This window comes from Tenrec ecaudatus, chromosome 17 (genome assembly GCF_050624435.1).
Source record: "Tenrec ecaudatus isolate mTenEca1 chromosome 17, mTenEca1.hap1, whole genome shotgun sequence".
Taxonomy (NCBI): Eukaryota; Metazoa; Chordata; class Mammalia; order Afrosoricida; family Tenrecidae; genus Tenrec; species Tenrec ecaudatus.
This window is the reverse complement of record NC_134546.1, coordinates 40,090,915-40,109,615: the sequence shown is the minus strand read 5'-3', so window position 1 is coordinate 40,109,615 and position 18,701 is coordinate 40,090,915. Positions and strand designations below refer to the sequence as shown.

Genomic DNA, 18,701 nt, shown 5'->3' with positions numbered 1-18,701 from the left:
GAGCGGGGTGGCGGGGCGGCGGAGTTGGGGGGACGCCTCCTTCCAGGCTTTGCCCCATTCCCAGTGGGATCATCCTCTCCCCAAAGGGAGCCTCCTCCTCCTGACGCGGCGGTTGTCTCCCAGAGGAACCGGCTAGCAAAAAGGACTTTCAACTTCGGACTGGCGCTGGCGAGGAGCCGCGAGGACCGCAGAGCCCCCATCAAGTTGAGCAAAGTTTGGCGGCCTCTTGGCAATACAGGCTGAGGTTCGCCAGCCAACGCGCGGGCAGGCGAGCGCCCCGCAGGGGTTCGCTGCGAGGCAGCAGCTCGCACGCCGTCCGGACACCCGCTCTGATCGCCCGAATTCGGGCCTCTCGAGCGACCGGGAGACACCGCCGCTTCCCAACTCCCCGCCCCCTCCCAGCCTTTCTTGCTCGCCGCCCCCGCCCCACACCCCGCCCCGGGCTCCGGTGACTCCGCCTCCCCGGGCCGCGCGGCTCTCCGACTGGCGCTGGGGAAGGAGCGCTACCCGGGACGCGGCTCCGCTCCGAGGCTCCCAAGCCGACGCCGCCGGCGCAGTCCGGGGGGCGGCAGCAGGACGGCCCGCCCAGCCTGCTCCGAGGAGCGGCCGAGCCTGGAGCGGCCCATGGGAGGTCAGCAGGGGCTCCCCCGGCCCCCTGCCGCCGCGGGCCGCTCCTAGGCCCCTGGGCTTCGCGGCCCGCCCCGCCAGCAGCCCGCGGCCTGCCTGGAGAGGAGCATGAGGCCCGGGGCCCCGCGGGCGCCGGCCAGCAGGCGGCAGGGGGCCAGCAGCGGAGCCCCGCGCCCCAGGGCGGCGGGTGAGGAGCCGCGGAAATCGGCGAGGCGTCGGGGCGCCCAGAGGAACGCCCCAGCGCGGACGCGCGCAGGCCCGCCGGACCCGAGAGCAGCCTGAGCGCCGGCGAGAAGGCAGGAGGTGCCCCGCCGTGGCTGGCTCTGCGGGAGGCGGCAAGGGGCCCCGCGGCAGACTCCGACCCTTGTCCACCATCCTCGATCTCCGGTGCCCGCGGGAGAGATGTCGCGAGCCGGGCCCCGAGCGCCGCCCCGGCCCCGCGGCTGAGCTCCGGACCATGTCCTCCCGCAGCCCCCGGCCCCCGCCCCGCCGCAGCCGCCGCCGCCTGCCGCGCCCCGCCTGCTGCTGCTGCTGCTGCCGCCGCTCGCACCTCAACGAGGACACCGGCCGCTTCGTGCTGCTGGCGGCGCTCATCGGCCTCTACCTGGTGGCGGGAGCCACGGTCTTCTCGGCTCTCGAGAGCCCCGGCGAGGCGGAGGCGCGGGCGCGCTGGGGCGCCACGCTGCGCAACTTCAGCGCGGCGCACGGCGTGGCCGAGCCGGAGCTGCGCGCCTTCCTCCGGCACTACGAGGCCGCGCTGGCCGCCGGCGTCCGCGCCGACGCGCTGCGGCCGCGCTGGGACTTCCCCGGCGCCTTCTACTTCGTGGGCACGGTGGTGTCGACCATAGGTGAGCGGCGCGCCCCGCGCGCGCAGCGATGCGCACCAGCCCGGCGCCGGTCCTTGGCCGCCCTGCCCTCCGCTGAGTGGCAGTGTCAGCGGAGCGCCCGCGACCCCGGCTTAGGTTTGCTTCCACCCCCCCTTCTCTGCCCGACTTCCTCCTCCTGCTCCTCTCGGTCCTGGACTTTAGCGCGGAAGGGGCCCCGGGAGACCCATCTGGGGCAAGTCCCTCACGATGACTCACATGGCAGTGATGCCTGGTGGGAAGAGCCCTCCGCCAGGCGGACGCGGAGCTGACCACCCTCCCCTTCCCCCCCCCCCCCGCCCCGCCGCCGCCGCTTACATACATACATACACACACACTCCCCACCCCACCCCTGCCATCACAACCTCTCTGAGCCTCCGTTTCCCCTTTAAGGGAACTTAACCGGTGCCTCAAGTGCCCGCTGGTGTCTTATTTCCCACGTGGCACTCACCCACCCCACACCCTTGTTTCCTCACACTGATGATTCAGAAAGCTCTTCCTTTCCTCTGTTTTTATTTCCACTTCTTTTGCCCCCCCCCACCCCCCGCCCACTCCTACCCATTTCCCTTGTTGCACCCTACCCCGCCCCTCAGTAGCCTCTGGTCTTTTGCCCAGGGAAGGAGGACCACTTGCTTCAGAATGTCTCTCCCGTAGGGCTCTTTTTTACCTGCTTCTCGCACCACCTACACCCCACCCACCCGTGCCCCCCAAAGAAAGGCCTCTTCATAGACGGTGCCGGAAGCCAGGCCTTGCCCTGCAGAAGTTCGGTGACTGCCTTGGTTTTCAACCCACCCCTTCTCAAGCTCCCTGTGAATTCCTCACCCTTTCCCTTTTCTCGGACTCCTCTCCGTCATTTCCAACCGGTTGCTTTGTGGACAAGAGCTCCCCATATATTCCATCCCCCCTCCTCCCCATCACTACTTTTTGTTATAAACAGTTCATGTTTTCCCAACTTCATACAAGAAAACAGTGTCAATATCACTCAAGCCCCCCACTGTTCCTTTCCCCACCAGATTCTACGCCTGTAAGAGACCACAGAGCCCCCCACTCCTCCCTCCTCTTTCCCCACTTTTCCTCCTTCACCCACTTTCCCACACCCCATCTTCCCCTGGACCCTGGGTGTTATGGGGAACACAGTTGCTCACCTGTGCAAGGTGTAGAAGATAACACAGGATTATCACTTTGGTAAGACTTCCCGGGGTCCCACCAGCTCCTGCTCCTGGGGCCTCGAGGTGAGAGTAGGCCCTTGGTCACACACATCAGTCTCTGTCTCTTGGTGGTGTCCTGGGGGTGGGGGGTGGGGGTGTTGTTGGTTGGTTGGTTTCATTTTTTGTCTTTGGGGGAAGGGACTGGATTTGCCTGCTGATTTCACACTCGATAAAGGACTCTGGGCGCTGCTCTGCCAGCTCAGACAGCCGACCTGTGCGAGCCAGTGCGGAGCACTGCTTGGCGGCAGAGAGGAAGGCTGCATCCCTGTCGGGGATTTGAGCAGCTAGCGCACTCTCTGTGAGTATAGGTGTAGTCTGTGAATGGGCTTCCGCTCCTTCACTGATTTCTCATGTGTCACGCTTAATCTGGTCCTTTAAACAGAAAAGGCAAATGTGGCACAAGTCCCAAGTGCACACAAATTGGATAAAAATACCCTTTAAAGCTATATTATGTTGTTATGGTGATTAAAGATATAAAACGACCCCTCCAAAAAATCCTCTTTTAAAGAGCTGTCAAGTTGCTATGGCAACGTGTGTGTGTGTGTGTGTGTGTGTGTGTGTAGTGCCTTCAAAGTACTAAGAATGCTTAGTTCTGGGGGATGACATCATGTGTTCACAGCCCGTTACTGATGTGTGCTCTTCCTCTGGTAAACACACCCTTTTGTTATTTTCACCTAGAGGCGCACCTGTGGACACAGCATTTCCTCCCTGGGGCATGCTCTGGCTTCCTAAAGGAACCCACAGGCTAGCGGGGAAGCTGTGGGCAGTGCCTTCCTCCCCAAGGAGCCATATGAGGCCATCCCTCAGAGGTCCATTCCAGTGGCCAGTGGTCGCTGTGCCTCTGACTGGCCCTCCTCAATCCTCGGTCCGAGGCCTCTTTGGAAGCCACGGTTGCAAGTCCAGCTTCCAGCTTCTAAGGCTGCCCCCCAGTTCATTGCTTGAATTCAAGTCGGCGTGGTTGGCAAATTGTTCCGAGCCTCAGCCCTTAAGCTCCTGGCAGGATTGGCTGGTTTTCAGTCAAGCAGAAAGGCACTCTATGCGCTTCCTTGGTTTGAGTTTTCAGAGATGGGCGAATAGTGCTGGGGAGGCCACACTGACGAGGGGGGGCTGCGTTACAATTGACCCAGCACACTGCTTCCCAGATCTGCTGCAGGGAGGCGTTCACCTCTGCTGGGAGCTACACTCATGGATCCAGACCAGCCGGTGCCCTGCTCAGAGTTAAACTGACCCACTGCAGGGGTGCCAAGACAGCCTCCTGAGGAGCAGGGTCTCTGCCAGTTATCTGATCTTGGGCAGTGGTTCAAATTGGTCACCTCTGTCAGATAAATTTTGCTGAATTCTCAAACACCATGCCTGTTATTTTGGCCTTATCTTTGCAAAATGCTCTTGGAGGAGATTTAAGTAAAGCCCTATAAGCCTTCTTTTCTGCTTACTTGGTGGCTTTCCCTTAAATGCCTTCAGTCTTCGGGGACAATTATTATGATTACCGACACGTTATGACTTCGGCAGCACAGGGAGCCAAAGCTCTGCCCAAAATGGACAGCGAGGACCCTTGCTTTGCCAGCTCATCCAGAGAAGAGGAAAATGAGCATAGATTTGGTTTTATTTTATCAATGATGACAACACATTGTCCGTGGCTGGTGCAGCCGTGTGGAATTCAGAGGTCCCAAATGATCTCATTCCAATGCCCATGCTGCCTAATCAAACAGGAAGTTTCTCTTGTGTGTGTGTTGTGTATTAAGCAGGTTCTTGCCGATTCTGACTCATGGTGACCCCGTGTGTCTGAGCAGAGCCAGGATCCTTAGGGCTTTCAATGGCTGGGTTTTCAGGATTGGATTGCTTGGACCTACTTGGACCCCTATTTAACTGTGAGTTTGGTCTAGTCCCATATGACTCTGGGTCAGATGGGACTAGACCAAAGGCTCTTTCTTGTTCCAACCTCCTTTAGTGAGGATGGTGATGGCAGACGCTGAGCTCCAGCTGCCGTGTTAAAATGCTCTTTCACTTTTGTCGTGTTCAGGAAGCTTTGTGTTGGGTGTTGTTGTTTTAGGTACCGTAGAGCATTTCTGACCCACAGCGACCCTGTGCACAGCACAGTGAAAGCCACCTGGTCCTGCCCTGCTACAGTTGTTCCTATATCCAGAAACTACCAGATGCCTCTAGAGCAGTGCTTCTCAACCTTCCTCATGCCGCGACCCTTTCATACAGTTCCTCATGTGGCGGTGACCCCCCCAACCATAACATTATTTTCATTGCTACTTCATCACTGTCATTTTGGTACTGTTATGAATCGGGCGACCCCTGTGATAGGGTTGTTCGACCCCCCCAAAGGGGTCGTGACCCACAGGTTGAGAACTGCTGCTCTAGAGCATTGTTTCTCAAAGTGGGCAAAACCACCCCCTGGGGAGCTGGCAAAGAAGACACCTGCACATTATCCTGAATTATGGGCTCTAGTACAACATTTTTTCAATTATCAAAAGGTGCTAAGTAATTTTTTTTTCCTGAAAGGGGGTGCTAGGCCAAATAAGTTAGATAACCTTTGGGGTAGCGGCTAGATCGTGCGTAGAAAACTCTCCCTCCATGCATTCCACAAATAAGATGCTCTGCGCATCAGGCTGATGCTGTTATGTTGACAGGTGAACGCTTCCGCACCACGGCACAGGTTGAAGAGTCTTTTAACACGGGCAGCGGAGCTGAGCGTTGATAGGCGGCATTCTCCTCACCATCCTCACTAACGGGCGTTAGAACAACACAGCACCTGTGTCCAAGGTCATGTCATTAATTCGGGGTCCAGCTTGGTCCAGAACCCAAGTCGTACAATGTATGTTCTACTAATTTCATGTCCATAAGTGCTGGGTCCTTACTTTTGGACGCTGAAGCCCTTAGTAACAGGTGTGTGTGTGTGTGTGTGTGTGTGTGTGTGTGTGTGTGTGTGTGTGTGTGTGTGAAAGAGAGAGACAGAGACAGTGGGCCAGGGTTTGGCAGGAGGACTGGGTCCTTTTGGACGCTGAAGCCCTTAGTAACAGGTGTGTGTGTGTGTGTGTGTGTGTGAGAGAAAGAGAGAGACAGAGACAGAGACAGTGGGCCAGGGTTTGGCAGGAGGACTGGGTCCTTTTGGACGCTGAAGCCCTTAGTAACTGGTGGGTGGGTGGGTAGGTAGGTGGGTGTGTGAGAGAGAGAGAGACTCTGGGCCAGGGTTTGGCAGGAGGACTGGCTCATTAAAGCCAGAGAAAGCTGGGTGGGTCAGCCACTTCACTCCCTGCTTCAGCCTGCGTTCCCAGAGCACCTGGCAGGTCTGAGATAACCAGGCAGGCAATCGCCCTTTAAAGACAGTGAAAAGCAGGAGGTTCGCATGTGGACTTGTGGTTAGTTGTGGCAGAAACCACGTGCGCGCCGCCTTTTGTTCTCTGTGTGCACACTGAGTGTGCGTGTGGGAGGGGAAGAAGAGACGGGACTTGGCCTTCTCTACAGTGGGACACGGAGGCAGGCTCCCGTGTGGCAGTGTGTACACAAGATGAGATGAAACGCCCTGGTAAAATGGACTATTTGTCGGACATCTGACTTCCACCGAGGCTTATTACCTCTAAAGTGAGATAGTTTGCATTATCTAGACACACACCTGTGTCCACACCGCTCAACCCCAGTGGGGAACCTCGCCAGTGATTATTCAGCAGTGGTTGAGGCTGCGAAAAATTCAACCTCAGTAGTTCAAGGAAAATGAAAATCCACCTTGTGATCTAAATTATTCATATCGATTGCTTATGCTGACTGAAGGCCCGGGGAGCTATTAATTCTCTCCTGTGGGGCATGTGACATCAAGGTTGGAATCAAGTTTATTTGAACGTGAATGGCTCCATTTGTTCATTCCTTTCAGCTCACGCTCGAGGCCGGCAGGACGCATCACGGTGCGTGTGCGGCCTTTGCCACGCCGTTATCTACCGCCCCTGGGGTCCCATGAACTCCTAAAGAAAAAGACCCTACAGATAGGTCCCTGGGTGGTACAAACACTTACATGCTTACCTCCCAGCTGTGTGGTTGGTGGTTCAAACCCACCCAGGGGAGCTTGAGAAGACACGCCTGGTGCTTTGCTTCTGAAAGGTCAGAGCCGCTAAAACCCCAGGGAGCACCCAGTTGCGCTCTGCAGACATGGGTCACCAGGAGTTAAAATGAACGCAAGGTGGGCTAACACCCACAACGAGAAGGAGGATCCCCTCGACTCTCTAAGAGCCAGCCCACAGACCTCAAAGCAATTCAGAGGGCACCCGTCCCTCATGCCCGTCCTAAAGGATGGTTTATTGGTTTACTTTGGGAAGATGGAAAGGAAGCTAGCTCTCCACTGGGATTTATGTATGCAACTGCTGTCAGGCGTGCACATAGGGAAGAGGAACATATTTCAAAGTCTTCCTCAAACGGCAGCTTGATCTGAACAGAAATATTTCTTGCTTCCTGTTATTAGGTTCTCTGGCAGCACATGTGAGCTATGAAGCTGAAATCGTGCCACTATAGAAGGGGCGCTGTAGGTACGAGAGTTGGCGCTTTCAGCACTGCATAATTTAGCTCGTTACTTTCAGAATTAAGCACACTTAATTATTTCAACCACAAGATTAGTAACAAGTCCTAACTCTCCCCCACCCACCACCCTTTTTTAACATGGATTTTTTTTTTATGTTTTTGCTACAAAGGAGACTAAGACATTATAAGACTGAAATGTCACAATTCATATTCTGGCTTTCTCCTGACACGTGTGTGATGTAAGCTGCAGCGATTCTGATCCCCGGAGGGAAAGATGTCCCCAGAAAGTAAGGAGCCCCTTAACTTGCCCATGGCTCTCATCCCCTGTGTTTGTACTGACAAGTTGAAGGACGTTTGGGGGAGATGCATCATTAGGTGTGAAGCTCTAGGTCAGCGGTTCTCAGCCCTTTCACAGGCGTGGCCCGATTCATGACCGTAGCAAAATGACAGTGATGAAGTAGCAGCGAACATAATGTTGTGGTTGGGGGGGCGGGTCACCACCACATGAAGAACTGTAGGAAAGAGCCGCAGCATGAGGAAGATTGAGAAGCACTGCTCTAGGCGGAGAGCAGGAAATGCCTTCCTCATTCTCTGCTCCAAGCCCAGCGCCCAGCACTAGACCAGGCTCGTACTAAATCCGTCTCAATCATTCTTACTAAAGGAACCAGACAGCAGCTTACTCATATCACAGCCTCAAGCCGACGCTTCATTTTCTAAGTTCCTCTGCAGGATAGGCTTGCGGAGCTGCTGCTTCAACATTGCTTCCGTGCTTCCTCGGGAGTAGATTCCGACTTCCGAGGGAAAGTGCCCCAGAGGGCTCCGAGGTGCCGTCTTTAGACGCTCGGGGCCACAGCTCTCTCCTATGGAACCACTGGTGGCTTCAAAGCACTGACCTTTCGGTTAGAACCCGAGCACTTTAACAACTGTTAGTCTGGGTCACTAGGGAAACAAATCCCTGGACACACATGTGTATAAGAAAGAGATTTATATACAAGAGGAAGTGAACATTGAGAAAACATCCCCACCCATTCCAGTCCAAGGCCATAAGGCTGATATTAGCTCATATGTCCAATACCAATCTATAAAGTCCTCTTCAGACTCATGAAATACATGCAATGAAGCCAAATGCAGAATGATCACAAGCCAGTGGGTAGAAAGTCTGGGTCCAGTGGCGTTGTAAGCATCTCAGTGCTGGCAGGGGTCTCTGTGGCTTCTCCAGCTTGAGGTCTGGTTGCATCCATGTGGCTTGTCTTCTGCAATGTCTCCCAGGGAGTGGCAGAGGGAGAGGTGTCTTCCGCCTCCAAGGAGGAAGTACCAGAATTCTCAGAAGGCCATGCCCACACAGAAGTCTCATTGGCTATCTCCAGATTGACAGCCTAGACTCCAACCCTATACTCCTAATCCTTAAATTGATATCCGATTAAGTGACTACCACACCCACTGAGTCACCAGGACTCCTTATGCTAATGGTCGTGGGTGGATAAGATTTCATTGAGTTGATGTTCTGTAACTTACTGCCCGTTAGAGCCCTAGTAGAATGGTTCTGTGTTGGGCTGCAGTGCCCAAGGTCAGCAGTTCAAACCACCCTCCGTTCTCAGGGAGAAAGATGGGGCTTCCTCCAGGGCTGTTCTGCCCTGCCTTATCAGGTTGTTAGGAGTCAATGGCAGTGAGTTTGCTCTGGGGTTCGGGGAGTGCATGGGTGGTGCAAACATGTCAGTGATCAGCTCCTCACTGAAGGGTGGGTACTTTGAACCCACCCAGGCGAAATCAAAGACATGCACACCCTGTGGAGTACATCTCTCTCAGACACGTGGGCGCACCGCGAATGGAACTGGTCTGAGGGCAGCTGCTTTGGTGGCAGGATAGCTGGGTGGTTTCCAACATGGGCTGTTTTGAGTAACGCTACAGCGAGCACCTTTATGCGTGTGGCCTTTTCCTCCTTCCGACTTAGTTCCTTCTTGGGACGAATTCCCAAGGATGGAATTGCTGAGTGAAAGGGTCTGCTTGTCTTTAGGGCTCGTGTAGCCAGCCTCTGGAGTGAGAGGCTTTTGAATCGCTCCTAAATCGAGCAGCCTTTACACAACCTAGCAGCGCTTTGACGGTTAGCCGGCTCATTGTTCCATGGAAATGGACCACAAAGTCACTTGGTTTTCTCCAGAATTACACTTTGTCCCACAGGCTGAGCTGCCTCCCAAACAAGGCTGTGTGCGTCAATGTCTTTAGCCCCTTGCTTACTGAGAGCTGCTTCCTGGAGAAGTTTCGGGTGAGTGGGGGTGGCAGGAAGAAGCAGCAGACAGGAGCAGCTGCCAGACATGAAGAGGAAGGTCAGAGGGTGGAAACCTGTATCCTCTTGCCTCCTGTTCCCCAGGCTCCCAGGACTGGTCTACCAACATGCCTGGGCCCGGCTAGCTGAAGGAAAGCATTCTTCACTCAGCCTGGCGCATCCCAGATTTGCACCAAATGAAAGATTTTTTCCCCATAGCTGTCAATAGTAATCCTGGCAGAATAAACCTGACCCTGTACAAGTCTCACAATGGTTGGCATCTTTGAGCCCATTTCTATGTCCACTGTGTCAATCCTTCTCATTCAAGGTCTGCCTCTCTTCTGCTCACCTCTCCTTTACCAAGCATAATGCCCTTCTCCAGGTGCCTTCTAATAATATGTCCAATGCAAAGCCACTCCACCAGGAGGGCTCCTCCTTGTCCCGTTCAGGAGTCAATAAAAGGGAGGCAGCACTCGGTCCGCAGGATCGTGCCCCTCTGGGAGGAGTGAGAGTGGATGCTGCTAACTACGCAGGCGTTTGGGGGGGGGGGCACCCACGTCATGGGACCCCGCAGCATGAAATTGGGTTGGACCTGCTACTGGGTGAGTAGGGGTTGTGGGGCGGGGGAGGAGGGGGGTCACATCTCTAGTCACTGGGAAGTTGTGCAAGGTAAGTGGGGAAGTCACTCCTCTCTGGTCCCCATCATTGGTGCTGGTAGATGCTGGTACAGTTCTGGGCAAGCAGACCTGATGCAGCCATTCAGACTGGCCTGCTGTGCTGGTGAGCGGTTTACTCTCCTTGTTCACTCTTTCGCTCCCTCTCGTCGGTATTTCATCTAACTCTTCACCCTTTCTGTTGAAACTCTGGGCTCCAGGACTGCCGAGCACCCACCTCACTCGGTGTGTCCAGTCTCACTGCAGAGGATCTGGATAGCAGACGTGCCTGGTCCACCATCTTGTTTCCCTGTGGTATTACTATACCCTGATTTTGCCCAATTTCCTGGTGTTTTAGCTACAATACTGTGGTGATGATGATTATGTGTCGATCTCTCTCCATGACTGTCTTGAGAATGAGGTAATAATTAAGGAAAAGAAGGCCAAAAAACCAAAAGCGGTAACAAGACAATTTTCTTGTTTCTAGTATTCGACTACTAGATACTAAGAAATATTACATTGAATCACTTGAAACTGTTATTCATTGTCCAGCTTTTATATACATAGGAGGTGACTGAAAGTACCACGTCTTGGGTCAAGGCCCACCTTAGCCTTCAGAGCGCCATTCTTGCTCTTCAGTCCTTTAAAAGAGGCCTTACACAGCAGATTCTCCTAATACAACGCATCTTTGGGTTTCTTGATGGCTGGTTGCATGAGCATTGATTGTGGACCTAAGCAAAAAGAAATCCTTGACACCTTCAATCTTGTCTCCTTTGATCATGATGTTGTCCCTGGGCTAGTTGTGAAGATTCTGGTTTTCTTGACATTGAGTTGAAATCCATGTTGAAGGCTGCGATCCTGGATCCTCATTTTCAAGACCTCCTCGCTTCCAGCACAGCCTAGGCTGTTCATGAGATTTCCTCCAATCCCGGTGCTGCGTTTGTCATAGTGACCAGCTCCTTGGGTTACTTGGTGGTCAGCATACAGATTTTAAAAGGATGGTGACAGGATACAACCTTGACACACACCTTTCCTCCTTTTCAACCGTGCGGTGTTCCCTCATTCTGTTTGTCTTGTTCCAAGTACATATTCTGCATGAACACATGAAGCACTCTGGAATTCCCCTTGTTCTCAAGGTTATCCATGGTGTGTTATCTTCAACTAAGATGTCTCAGTAATGCCTCATGTGAGCGCTGTTCTTTAATCATGTGAAGTAGCACATTTGGTAAACAAGTGACGGCCTGTGAGTGGTAGGTTAGACCCAGTTCACCCCAAGAGTCCAGCCTCAGGCCAGTGTGGAGAGGGACACAGCCTGCCCACCAACCTGCCTTGGTTCCCAGGTGGGCTGGGGGCTCCAAGAGGCTTGATCCTGGATGAGGTGGCCCAAGAGAGCCAGTGTCAGGACTGGGTGAGGAGGTCTCCTGGGGAGCACACTGCACACAGCCTGCAGCCCAGTGTGGATAGCGGCCAGATTGCCGCTCCAGGTCTCAGGCTCAGACTTGCCCTGGGCCTTCCCCCTGTGGCTTCCCTGGCTGTGAGGGGGCCAAAAACCCAGGAGCATCTCCCCTCTCCAAACTTTCCACCAGAGTGAATAAGGGAAGCATCATCAGGCTTGTTGCTTCCCCACATACACGCTTCCTGTGTGTGTCATATTTGCCAAATGACTCTTGTTGTCCATGTTTCCTCCCCCAAAACACCTAGAACAGCAGAGAAGAAGGTAATATTCCATTTCACAGGTGAGAGTTCAGAGAACACAAAGCAAGTCTTCCCCAGGCAGGGAGCACCCAGATGCACGTCATCATCACGCAGAGTGGAGAACCACAGTGGGTGGTGTGCACTGAGAAGAATGAGCAGGCTTCCGTGCAGGCTCACGCACAGTTAGGGTCACGGGGACCTGGTGGCGCTGTGTTCCAGCCGCCTCAGCAGCTGCACTGAAGCTGATCATCCACAGCACGGCGCCTCTCAGTGAGGGAGACTGCAGGCAATAGTGAGCCAGCAAGCCTGGGCTCTCACCTACACTCCATTCTCACCCCTGCATTCCAGGCACTGTAAGCCTCCAAGCCTGGGCTCAGGCTGTTCTCTCCATGGGGAAGACCCTTCATTGCTCCCAATTCTTTACGTGGTGACTTGAGCCCTGGTGGTGTAGTTGGTGGCATGTTGGGCTGCTAACTGCAAGGTCAGCAGTAGGAAACCACCAGCTGCTCGGAAAGAGAAAGATGAGGCTTTTTTTCTACTCTCAGAAAGAGTTACAGTGCAGGCCCCCGGCCCGTTGTACCCTCTCCTACAGGAATATCAACTCCATGAGTTTGAGTTTCTGTTTGCGTTTTTACTTTTAAATACTTTCGTCGTGTTTTTTTACAAAACGATTTTTTTGATTTTTATAAATTTTGAGTTTTCCTCCAACATTGTCAGAATTGCAGAGTTATGTCCAGTTCATAAATATCATAAATTCACATATATTTTTCCAAGCCTCTTTGATTATACTCTCAGTGTCAATTTCTAACTTTTCGCTTTTCCCTACATATCACACAATTTAATCCTTTCATCATCACAATCAATTTTGGGATTTTTTTTTCTTGTAGTAGTCATTGTGTTAGCTCCCCATTTCTCCCAACCTCCCCTGCTGTGCCCCTCCAAACAAACAAGCAAAAAATCTCACTGCCGTCAAGCCATGCCCCTAGGTAATTATTCATCCAGTTACTGTTTCTATGGACTTACATATCGTGGATTTCATCTACAGAATATCAATCATATAAAACACATCAGGATCAAGCAACAAACAAACTGGAGAAAACACTCAATTGAAAAAGAAAGCAGAAAAGATTAAAAATGGAAACAACTTTAAAAATGGGTCAAAAAATAGATCAAATGCACTGAGGCAAAGCCCTGGGGGAGTGCAGCAGAACAACAAGGGAATGGAGGGGCAAGGTCCCCAGGGAATGCTGAAGGTGGACTTTGGGGCCAGAGCGTGGTGCCCTAACAGACTGGACTGGAAAACACTCCTAAAGGCCAACAAACGATCCTTGAACTAAGAAAAAAAATAGATCAAATGATAAGGTGTCACCTTTTAACTTTAACTGCCTCTGCTGTCATCCACGTTACAATGCTCTCTGTCTGACAGCAAGGCCATGCTCATTCTTGGACTATGGTTAGAGGGTTTCACCAGGAGCTTAATCTATGTACGGACCCTGCAAATGGATACTGGGCTTCCATTGTCCTCCATATTTCTTTCTGGGGTCGAGTGGTTCTGGCTAAGACTTCTAGCAGGATGTTGAATAAGAGTCGTGATGGGAGCATCCATATCTAATTCCTGCTTTCAGTTTTTTCCAGTTGAGCGTGATGTTGACCATTGGGTTTTCATATATGGTCTTCATTATGTTGAGTAATTCCCCTTCTAATCCTTTTTTGTTTAGTGTATCAGAAATGGGTGTTGGATATTGTCAAATGGTTTTATGCATCTATTGATATGTTTATGTGGTTCTTACTCTGTGTTGTCTATGTGGGAGATGACAGTGATTGTTTGTCATATGTTGAATCCTCCTTGCATCCCTGTTTAAATCTCACTGGGTCATGATTTTTTTTGTTTTTGAGTTTAAGGTGTGTCTCTTGTAGGCAACATATAAATCCAGTCTGCTACTTTCTGTCTCTTGATTTGTGCATTTAATCCATTGACATTCCGTGTCATTATTGAGATTTGCAACTTGATTGCTGTCATCTTGCTGTGCTTGTGTTTGGTTTCTTTTCGTGTGTGTGTGTGTGTGTGTGTGTGGTTTTATTGGCTTCCTTCTACCTCCTTTATTTCTGTGATGGCTTGAGTGCTGCTTCTGTTGTGTTGGTCTCTGTGTGGTGGTGTGCTCTGTGATGTTCTCAAGTTTGTCTGCTGTTGTGGACTCTGCCCATAGCGATCCAGTTAATTTTTTTTTTGGGGGGGGGGGGGTAATGTTGGTCTGCTTTTACAAATTCATTTAGTTTTTCTTTGTCTGGAAATATTTTTATTTCCCACTCATATTTGAGGGATAATTTTGTTGGATATAAGATGCTTGGTTGGCAGATATTTTTTTTCTTTTAGAATATTATATATGTTACTCCGTTGTCATTTTGCCTGAATAGTTACTGGTGAGAATTCTAAGCTTATCTTTATTGGTTTTCTTTTACAGGTGAGTGTTCTTCTCTCTCTAGTTGCCCTCAGAATTCCTTCCTTTTCCTGGAAATGGAGTTTGATGATGATATGCCATGATGCATTCCTCCTGCCAGTCAGTCCTGTTTAGAGTTCTCTCAGTTTTTTTGAATGGTTATTTGCTTCTCTTTTTGTGATGTTGGGGAAATGTTCTTCCATGACCTCTTGTACTGCTTTTTCTGTAGATTAAATTGTTTCGTCTTGCTCCAGACCCTGATGAGATGTACGTTGTTTCTTCTGATAGAATTCCACCTCATTTGGGGGCTTTCTTCAGCTTCCTTTGCTTTTTCGGTTGTTTCTCTCGCTGATTGTAGTCGGGGTGATTGTCTTTGAGCTCATGTGTTCGATTTCCCTTTTCTTCCACTGTTCTTCGGGTCTTCTATTATCTCGTTATGTATCTTCTGGGATTCCTGTGGTGCAAATATTTTAGTTTTTCAAGTTCTTCATTTGTTGTTCTGAGTGTCCCCACATCTCTTGAATTGACATAAGCTTCATCCTTCTGAATTCTGTTTCTGGTCGTTCCAGTGCCACTTTTTCCAGAATACTCCGTTGGGTTTGGGGCGTGTGGGTTGTTTGTGCTTATTTTTCTTGATTTGGGGAGTTGTGTAGGTTGGTGTGCCCAAATCTGTAGGCCTGCCTGTTTGGACCTGATTGGAGGTCGAGGGTGGGGGCGGGATGCATGTTCTCAGGAGTTGGAATTGCACCAAAAGAGTTGATTTATACTTTGAAAGTGGGAGAGAACTAGGAGAAAAAAATGAATAAAAGTATTATCATAGATTAAAAATACAAAAAAGAAATTGAAAAATAAAATCATCTTGTGCGTGGGGCTTCCTACCCCTTAGAATTGTTATTCTGTGTTTGCATGTGCTGCCTGGGAGAGAAAGAAGTATCTTGGAGAGGTAGGGTGCCAGAGAACAAGCAGAAAAGAAAGAGGAAGGAAAAAATAATGTACTCGACATCCCTCACTGACCCATAGTGCTATGAGGGACAACACGGGAGGCACAGTGCGGGAATTGTGCCCAATCTGACTCCACCACACTGGACCTAAGTGCTAAGGGTGTGCAACAGAGCAGCAAGGGGAGCAAAGCAATGAAGTCCCCTGGAAATACCAAAAAATAGACTTTGGGACCAGGGCCTGGCACCTCATCATGTTCAAACAGAAAGTGCTTCTAAAAGTCAACAGACCAGGAACTATTTATAGGCTTTTCTTTTTAATTTGTTGAAGGGTTTTTCTTCTCTTGTTTTGCTCTGTCTTGTTTTTGTGCTCATTATTGTCTCTCCATGTCTATCTAGATAAGATGGGTAAGATAAACATTCTGGAGGAGAAAACAACAGGACCGTTCCAGGGGCCATGGGAGGCAGGGAGGTTGGGGGAAGGAAATGGGTGCTAACAAACCCAGGGACAGGGGAACAACAAGTGATCCAAAATCGATAGTAAGGAGGGCACAGGATGCCTGGTAGGGCGTGATCAAGAGCAGTGTAACTGAGAGGAATTACTGAAACCTGAATAAAGGTCAAACATGGTAGTGAGACAAGAAGATAGTAAACGGAAATAGAAGAAGGAACTAGGAGGCAAAGGACATTTATAGAGGTCTAAATACAGGCATACACATATGTAAATATATTTGTAACTATAGGGAAATAGATCTATGTACCTATATTTATATGTTAAGTATTAAGGTAGCAGACAGACATTGGGCCTCTACTCAAGTACTCCCTCAATACAAGAACACTTTGATCTAAAAACCAAGCATTCTGTGATGTGTACCTTCCCGATATGATCGCTGAAGACAAAATGGGTACATAAGCTAATGTGAAGGAAACTGATGCTGCCCGCCTATCAAAAGATAGAGTATCTGGGGTCTTAAAGACTTGATGATAAACAAGCAGCCATGTAGCTGAGAAGTAACAAAGCCCACATGGAAGAAGCACACCAGCCTGTGTGATCATGAGGTGTTTATGGGATCAAATATCAAGCATCAAAGACCCAGAACAAAATATCATATCAATGTGAATGAGCAGGAGTGTGGAGTAGAGACCTAAACCCATCTGTAAACAATTGGACATCCCCTTACAGAAGGGTCACAAGGAAGAGATGAGCCAGTCAGAGTGCAGTGCAGTACCTGTGAAACATACAGCTTTCCTCTAGTTCTTTAATGATTCCTCCTCCCCACTCTCATGACCCCAATTCTATCTTACAAATCCCGCTAGACGAAAGCATGTACATGGGTACAGATAAGGGTTGGAAACACAGGGAACACAGGACAGATAAACCCCTCAGGGCCAATAATGAGAGTAGCGATACCAGCAGCATAGGGGAAGGTGGGGGGAGAAGGGGGCAACTGATCATAATGATTTACATATAATCCCCCCCCAGAGGACAGACAACAGAAAAGTGGGTGAAACGGAGACATCGATCAGTATAAGACATGAAAAAATAAATGATAAAGGGTTCACGAGGGAGGGAGGGTGGAAAAGGAAGGGGAAAATGAGAAGCTGATAGATACCAAAGGCTCAAGTAGAAAGAAAATGTTTTGAGAATGATGATGGCAACATATGTACAAATGTGCTTGACACAATGGGTGAATGGATGGATGGAAGGATGGATTGTGATAAGAGCTGTATGTGCCCCAATATAATTATTAATAAGATAAAATAAATTGAGCAAAATTAAAAACAGTGTATTCTGAGAATGTCTGTACCATGCTGCTACATAGTCTGCCATCCACACAGGGCTCCCAGAGGGCAATGGGGTACGAGATTTGGCTAGCTGAGTTACCTTGGGGTCCAGGAAAAATCAGCTGTGCTAGGGAGGGCGGGGGTCACACAGAAACAGCTTGTGCAGCTGATGCGTGGTAAAGAAGAGTCTGTCAGCACCCATTGCTAGTCTCCCACTTGAAGAAACTTAGTTCTACTAGGAATTGAAGTTGATGTTCTCACTGCCAGGAAGTGCAGGATATCCCACGGAGTGGAACCTCTGGTAGTTGCTGAGATCTGCCTGTGCTTGGTATCTGGTAGTCATTTTCCCCCGGCTCAGTTTGCATTTTTTTGCATGTCAGTTTCCATACTATATGCCTCTGTTCAGAGGGACACAGTGTGTCGAGAGCTGGCGCAGGATCTCACAGCAGGTAGTAGTTTCTGTTTCCTTTAATTCAGAAGCAGTGGTGCACGTCACTGCTAAAGGTAATAATAACCAAATGGCAGCCATTGTGCACTGAATGACTGCCATTGAAGTGGGCACAGAGTCTAGAGATGGAGATAATTAAAGAGGTCATTTCTGTAAATCATGCAGTGTAATGCTTGGCAGAAAGTAGGTGATTCATCCATATTTGTGGAATGGATGAGTGATTAAGTGAAAATCATGGACTGCAGAAATTAAAAAAACTGGGCCCAGACTGGGGTCTAGGAACCTCCCAAAGCATCCCCCACTGCCACTTATATCCAGGCTGGCAATGCCCTGGCCCTTCTGCTTGCTGTTGGCTTAATGACCTCTGGGTACCTGACCGTCGCTTAGCAAAGCACCCAGTTCATTGTATCTGGGGCTCCCCTGGCCCGCAGTGACACCCCTGCCCCATGAATCAGTTGGGTCCTTGTTGTGACCTTCCTGGGCCCAGCAGAAGTGAGGATGCCTGGACAACCAGTCCTTGGAATGGGGCCGAGCCACGTGCTTCGAATCTTTGGATTGGGACCCACCCAGGTGCTTCTGCTTCTCAGTAACCTTAGCCCATGGTGGGGGTGGGGAGATAATGTGGTGGAGGAAGTTGACTGCTGAACAAGGCTTCTGGTCCCGGTGACTCAGATTCTCCATTTAGCACTGACCCTGGGTGAATCCCTGAACCACAATAACCCCACTGAATTCTGCCCTGTAGTCCATCAAGTCCACCTTCTCCCTTTACCTGCCTGTGACACATTCCCTCCGAAGTGGAAATTTTCCAATGTAATCAACAGCTGAAGGCAGTTCCACAAACTAGGCAAAGTCCCGCCCCCACCCCTCAAATGGTCCAGCACCCTCACAATACCTCCGAAAATATTCTAGAGGCCTTTATTGGAATTGAGTATCCTGGTGTTGTGGAAAGTTATGGTTGAGAGGCATGCAAACCCTGAATCTCGCCCTGCATGACTTCCCCCTAATCCCTTCCAAATGGCAGTGCTCTCAGTCCCTGCTGCCAAGCGCTCTGAATGCCAACCACCTCGCGCAGGCTTGCTCTGCTGCTGACTGCTGACAGCAGGGCCTGCCAGAAGTGCCGCACGGCCCGAGGCGGGAAGGAAAACAGGAAGGCTGCCCATGTGAAGTGCGTTGGCATTTCCTCTGAGGGCAGAGCTCAGTTGGGAGGCCGTGCGGTTTGAGGCTGTTGGGTTCCAATGCGGAGGGGCAGGAAAGAGAGCTAACATGATGGG

The 18,701-nt window shown here is 50.8% G+C and overlaps 1 protein-coding gene across 1 annotated transcript in view; it reads left to right on the top strand.

Moving 5' to 3' along the window:
- The first annotated feature begins 459 nt into the window (after positions 1–459).
- Positions 460–18,701, top strand: part of KCNK12 (potassium two pore domain channel subfamily K member 12) — a 58,390-nt gene continuing 40,148 nt past the window's right edge. The window contains exon 1 of the mRNA XM_075535775.1: positions 460–1,475. Coding sequence (XP_075391890.1) covers positions 1,085–1,475 — 391 coding nt within the window. The 5' untranslated portion in view covers positions 460–1,084. The remainder of the gene's footprint in view (positions 1,476–18,701) is intronic.